Below are 6,420 nucleotides of genomic sequence, written 5' to 3' on the forward strand. Positions count from 1 at the left end.
TTGATCCCAGCATTTGGGAGGCAGGGGTGGGAGGATCGCTGTGAGTTTAAGGTCACCCTGAGACTACATAGTGAATTCCAAGTCAGCCTGGGCTAGAATAAGACCCTACCTTGAGAAAGAAAAAAAGAAATTGGTGGTCTCATACACACACCTTATCTTGATTTGTTGATGCTCCACAGGGAGGGTAGATGCAGAAATGGCAAAGGGTTTATATTAGAACTTCCTTAACTTTATAAAAGATAGTCATAGCTGGGCATGGCGGTGCATGCCTTTATTCCCAGCACTGGGGAGGCAGAGGTAGGAGGATCGCTCACTGAGTTCAAGGCCAGTTTGGGGCTACAGTACAAATTCCTAGTCAGTCTGTGTTAGAGTGGGACCTTAAGTCCAAAAAAAAAACAAACAAACAAACAAAAAAAAACATTTGTTTTGGGGAGACAGTGGAGTGCTGTTTACGGTGTGTGTGCGTGTGTGTATCGTTCCCCTGTCATACTATACTGGGAGTGCCAGGAGGGCAGGGTTGGTACATTTTTCTCACCATCTGCCTCATATGCCATCCAGCAGCGTCCAGAGGAACCTCCAGGTACCTTTATCACTACAAGCTCTAGCACAAAGCCTAACACTGCAGGAAAAAAGAAAGAAAGAAAGAAAGAAAGAAAGAAAGAAAGAAAGAAAGAAAGAAAGAAAGAAAGAAAGAAAGAAAGAAAGAAAGAAAGAAAGAAAGAAAGAAAGGGAGAGAAAAAAAAGAAAAAGAAAAGCTGCAAAAAGGACCAATAAATAAATAAATAGGCCTGGGCCTACAGAGTGAGTTCCAAGTCAATCTGGGCTACAGTTAGATCCTGCCTCGAAAAAACAAAACCAAATATATATATATAGCCAGAGGTGGGTGGCTCATTCCTTGAATCCCAGCACTAAGGAGGCAGAAGTAGGAGGATCGTCATGACAGCGAGGCCACCCTGAGAGTACATAGTGAATTCCAGGTTAGCCTGGGCTAGAGGGAGACCCTACGTCCAAAATCTAAACAAACAAACAAAAATAATAATATAAAAGGGGCCTTATAGCCGGGCGTGGTGGCGCACGCCTTTAATCCCAGCACTCAGGAGGCAGAGGTAGGAGGATCCCCATGGGTTCGAGGCCACCCCGAGACTGCAGGGTGAACTCCAGGTCAGCCTGGGCTAGAGCGAGAGCCTGCCTCCAAAAACTGAACGAAGATAATAATATAAAAGGGGCACTGCCCTGTGGCACAGCGCCTGCGTACTCGGGGCCCGTGGTACCCAGCGGGCGCAGAGGGAGTGGGTGGGCGTGGGGGGGGGGGGTGGGGGACTTGCCCGCGCCTGCGCAGTGGCGGGCGTCTGGCCGGGCCGGGCGGCGGCGGCGCGGCGCATGCGCGGGCGGCGGCGACGGGGCGGGCCGCGGGGCTCGGCGAGGGGCGGGAGCGGCGCGCGCGCAGGGGGCGGGCCTGTGCGCAGACGCCGCGGGGTTGGCTGGAGGCCTGAGGCCGGACTCCCCGGATCCCGGGCGGGGGGGAGGGGGGGCGGGGTGGTTCCTCCGATCCCCGGGTGAACCCGTCACCCGGCCCGAGCCCCGGGAACCAGCGAGCAGCGGAAGGCGACGTGGCGCGGTAAGAGCCCCCGTCGGGTCCTCTCCGCGGGCGGCCATCGCCCTGTCCTCCTCCTCCTCCTCCTCCCGCCGGAGCGCCGCCCGCGCGCGCGGGCCCGGGCGGCCCCGCAGACCCCGACGGGCCCCCTGCGCCTGCGCCGTGCCCGCCGCTCCTCGCCCTCCGCCGGAGCCGCCCCGCGCCTGCGCCGTCGGTGTCCCGGGCTCGGGTCGGGGCTGGCCGCCGCTCGGCTCGCCCCTGGCGCGGACCCCTTGGTGGTGGTGGTGGTGGTGCTGGATCTGGCGGGTGCAGGGGGTGGTGGTCCTGGGCTCGAACCCCGGCCCAGACGGGAGTCCCAGCATCCCGATCTCCCCTCCCATCCGCACCCCTGCGCGGGGCTGGGACCGCATTGTCTGTCCAGCGGGAGGGAGCCGTGGACCCACTGCCGGCCGCTGCTTCTTGCGGGACCCGGGAGCAGCTCGTCCTGGAGCAGGCACGGTGTCCTTTGATTCTTGAGAACCTGGCTCGTGACATCAGATTGCATGTGAATAGCCCAGTGCTTGCATTTCCTAGCAGCCCGGGTTAATTGCCTAAGTTGAGATGGGGGGGACATCTGTCGTTGCTGTCCCCCCACTCCCCCCCATGGACAAGCCGCCTTAGGGGATGACTTGGAAAAGGAAACTCATTTCTATGTCGGTTCAGCCTATGGACAAGACCGAACTGTCATCACTCAAATGCTGGAAACTTTGATTTGTTGGATCCCTTGATGATTTGTCCTGTAAAGTACAGGAAGGGCCAGTTGGAGGTGGAAAAATGATTTTGTCATGAAGTGGACAGTGTCTCGTGCTGTTGGCTCATGCGTGCAATCTTAATGCTCGGTAGACTTGAGGCAGGAAGATCTTGGAGGTCAGTTTGGGGTTAACAAAGTGAGAGACTGTATCAGATTTACAAAAAATGAAAAAAAAATGCTGGGGTGGGGGCTCCCTGGAGAGATGGCTTAGTGATTAAGGCACTTGCCTGCGAAGCCTAAGGACCCAAGTTCGATTCCCCATTACCCACGTAAGCCAGAGGCACAAGGTGGTGCATGTGTCTGGAGTTTGTTTGCAGTGGCTGGAGGCTGTGCTGTGCCCATTCTCTCTATCTGCTTCTGTTTCTCTTGGCAATAAATAAATGATTTTTTTTTTTAAAGGAGGAGGGTCTGAGAGAGAGCTCAGTGGATAAAGGTGTTTGCTTGCAAAGCCTGATGGCCTGGATTCAGTTCCCTGGTACTCACATAAAGTTAGATGCACAAAGTGGTGCATGCATCTGGAGTTGATTTGCTGTGATAGGAGGTCTTCATGTTTCCATTCTCTCTGTGCCTGCAAATAAATAAAAGTAGTTTTTCAAAAAAAGCACACCATACCTGAGACTGCATAGTGAATTCCGAGTAAGCCTGGGCTAGAGTGAGACCCTACCTCGAAAAACAAAACAAAAAAAGCAAAAACAAAATAAAGCATATCATAGCCAGGTGTGGTGGTATCCTTGGGAGGCGGAGGTGGGAGGATGGCTGTGAGTTCGAAGCCCAGCTATTTCTTGAATTTTTAAAAAATAATGTTTAGGGCTGGAGAGATGGCTTGGTGGTTAAGCACTTGCCTGTGAAGCCTAAGGACCCCAGTTTGAGGCTCGATTCCCCAGGACCCACATTAGCCAGATGCACAAGGGGGCTAGCCTGCTGTGTTGGCACTTACCTTTAATCCAGCACTCGGGAGGCAGAGGTGGGAGGATTGACATGGGTTCAAGGCCACCCTGAGACTACGTAGTGAATTTCAGGTCAGCCTGGGCCAGAGTGAGACCCTACGTCAAAAAAAAGCTTTATTTTTTAAATTAGTATATAAATAGGTTTCATTATATATATTTTTTAAACACCTTTTTGAATTTTTATTTCAGAGAGAGAAGGAAAGAGAGAGGGAATGGGTGTGCCAGGGCCTCTAGCCACTGCGAACAAACTCCAGAGGCATGCGCCACCTTGTGCATCTGGTTTACGTGGGTACTGGGGAATCAAAGCGGGGTTCTTTGACTTGGCAGGCAAGCGCCTTAACCACTAAGCCATCTCTTCAGCTCCCACATTGTTTTTTCTCCTCCTGTCTTCCACTCTCCTTTTCCCTGCAAAGCAGCCTTTTAAAACTCAGCAACTGTAGATTTCTTGACAGTGCCTGTGATTATCATAGGTGTGTAGGGATTTCCTTGACATTTTCAGTAAGAAAGTGATTATCATCATGCCCTAGTAAAAGTGCCTTGGGCAGTCTGAATAGCAGTGGCAAGCTTAGAACCATAGTGAATGGAGAGTAATTACACTGGGTGTGGCTAAGGTGAAATTTGTTCCAGAAGTTCTGTTTGAAGCTTGAACTTGGAGGATGTGTCTCTGCATCCTGTTTGACAGGTGACTTTGTAGCAGAGGTTCCCTTGCAGAACTGACTGGACACCACACATCTTACCAGGTGAGTCAGTTGGTCCTCTCAGGTCACAAAGGTTGAAAATTCCTATCAGGGCTGGGTTTTCTTAACCAGAGGTCTTACCAAATACTAATATGCATATTTAAATCACATAGCGACCTTGTACAAGGGGTTACGTAAGCCGCTCACTGTGCTAGAGGAATGGTGACGGTGTCAAGAGGTTGGCTAGATTCTCCTGGTGGGATTTGTGGCCTTGGGCAAGCAAACTTACTGTGAGGACCTTCACTTGCCATTCCCCCCCCCTCCCCAGGTAGGGTCTCACTCTAGTTCAGGCTGATCTGGAATTCACTATGTAGTCTCAGGGTGGCCTTGAACTCACTGAGATCCTCCTACCTCTGTCTACCGAGTGCTGGGATTAAAGGCGTGCGCCAACACGCCCAGTGGCCCCTTGCCATTCTTAAAGTTAGGGATGCAGAAAGGGTCCTTTGATGCCAATTTTAACATTAAAGGGTCCTTTTATGGGTTTTCTTACTAATCCCACTACAGTGTTTGTAGTTGTTCTCAAAGTCACTAGGAGAGGACACGCTGTGTTATAAAGTAAGTGAGAATAAATCTTGCATCACCCCAAATGGAGTTTTGAGTGGGAGAAAAACAAAACAAGCCAGGTGTGGTTGTGTACACTTTTAACCCAGCACTCTTGGGGCAGAGGTAGGAGAGCAGCAGTGAATTAAAGGAGTTCCAGGCCAACCTGAGACTGTGTAGTCAATTCTAGGTTAGCCTGGGCTAGAGTGAGACCCTGCCTCAACAAAACATGATGGGCTAGAGAGATGGCATAGTGGTTAAGGTGCTTACCTGCAAGGCCTGAGGACCCAGGCTTGACTCCCAGTACCCACATAAGCCAGATGTACAAGGTGCACAGGCATCTGGAGTAGCTTGCAGTGGGTAGAGGCCCTGGTATGTCCATTCTCTCTTTCTCAAAAAAATAAATATTTTTGGTTTTTCCAGGTAGGGTATGTAGCACAGGCTGACCTGGAATTCACTGTGTAGTCTCAGGGTACCTGTCCTTCCAAGTGCTGGGATTAAAGGTGTGTGCCACCATACTGGCCAAATAAAATATTTTAGTTAAGAAAAAAAAGGACAATGTGGGAGTTTTTATGACACTAAATTTACTAAAAGCACTGTCATTTCTTTTTCTTTTAAATGTTATTTATTATTTATTTGAGAGAGAGAAAGAGGCAGGTAGAGAATGACTGCCAAGGCCTCCAGCCGTTGCGAACAAACCCCAGACACATGCTCCACCTTGTTCATCTGGCTTATGTGGGTTCTGGGGAATCAAACCTAGGTCCTAGGGTTCCTAGGCAAGCATCTTAATTGCTAAGCCATGTCTCCAGCTTAGCACTGTCATTTCTTAAAACATCCTCCTAGTTTCTAGATGTTAAAAATTAAGCATCTAATTGGGCGTGGTGGTGTGATCCTGTATCTCCAGCTCTGTGGGAGGCTGAGGCTGGAGGATTGCTGAAGCCTGGGGGTTTGAGGCCAATCTGAGTAAAATATCTAGACCCTATTAAAAAAAATGAAAAATAAAAGAGAGACTGATTGAGAGGAGGAGGGGATATGATGGAGAGTGGAGTTTCAAAGGGGCAAGTGGCAGTGAGAGGAGGGAGTCATTACCATGGGATCTGGAAGTCGTTAATAAAAAAAAAATGAAGGGCTAGAGAGATGGCTTAGCAATTAAGGCACTTGCCTGCAAAGCCAAAGGACCCAGGTTTGAGTCCACAGGACCCACGTAAGGTGGCACACACATCTGGAGTTCATTTGCAGTGGCTGGAGGCCTGGCACACTAATGCTACCTGTCTCTCAAATAAATAAATAAGTAAATATTTTAAAATAATGAAGTAGGGCTGGAGAGGTGGCTTGGTGGTTAAGACACTTGTCTGTGAAGTTTCAGGACCCATGTTCGACTCTCCAGATCCCATGTTAGCCAGATACATAAAGGTGAGGCAAGTGCAAAGTCACCCATGCATGCTAAGTGGCACAAGATCTGATTTTGATTGCAGTGGCTGAGGCCCTGGTGCACCAATTCTCTTTCTTTAAAATAAATAAAATTAAAAACAATGTAGTGTTATTTATGATGCCAGATGGTAGGGTTTTTTTTGGTTTGTTTTTTGAGGTAGGGTCTCGCTCTAGCTCAGGCTGACCTGGAATTCACTATGTAGTCTCAGGGTGGCCTCGAACTCACAGAGATCCTCCTACCTCTGTCTCCCATGTGCTGGGATTAAAGGCGTGTGCCACCGTGCCTGGTGCCAAATGCTAGTTTTATTTTTTTTGGTTTTTCAAGGTAGGTTTTCGCTCTAGTCCAGGCTGATCTGGAGTTTACTCTGTAGTCTCAGGATG

General features: G+C 50.0%; 1 protein-coding gene across 6 annotated transcripts in view; it reads left to right on the forward strand.

Annotated features, from left to right (window-relative positions):
• The first annotated feature begins 1,528 nt into the window (after window positions 1-1,528).
• Specc1l (sperm antigen with calponin homology and coiled-coil domains 1 like) overlaps window positions 1,529-6,420 on the forward strand; it is a 99,216-nt gene continuing 94,324 nt past the window's right edge. The window contains exons 1-2 of one of the 6 annotated variants that reach the window (XM_045132080.1): window positions 2,110-2,500; window positions 4,014-4,071. Coding sequence is in view for 1 of the 6 variants with exons in the window: in XM_045132076.1 (XP_044988011.1) it covers window positions 2,451-2,500 (50 nt within the window). In the remaining 5 variants the exon portion in view is untranslated. Of the gene's footprint in view, window positions 1,619-1,843; window positions 2,088-2,109; window positions 2,501-4,013; window positions 4,072-6,420 lie in introns of those variants that run through there. The other 5 variants (XM_045132082.1, XM_045132077.1, XM_045132079.1 and 2 more) reach the window with 5 other exon arrangements.

This window comes from Jaculus jaculus, chromosome 13 (assembly GCF_020740685.1).
Source record: "Jaculus jaculus isolate mJacJac1 chromosome 13, mJacJac1.mat.Y.cur, whole genome shotgun sequence".
NCBI classification, from domain to species: domain Eukaryota; kingdom Metazoa; phylum Chordata; class Mammalia; order Rodentia; family Dipodidae; genus Jaculus; species Jaculus jaculus.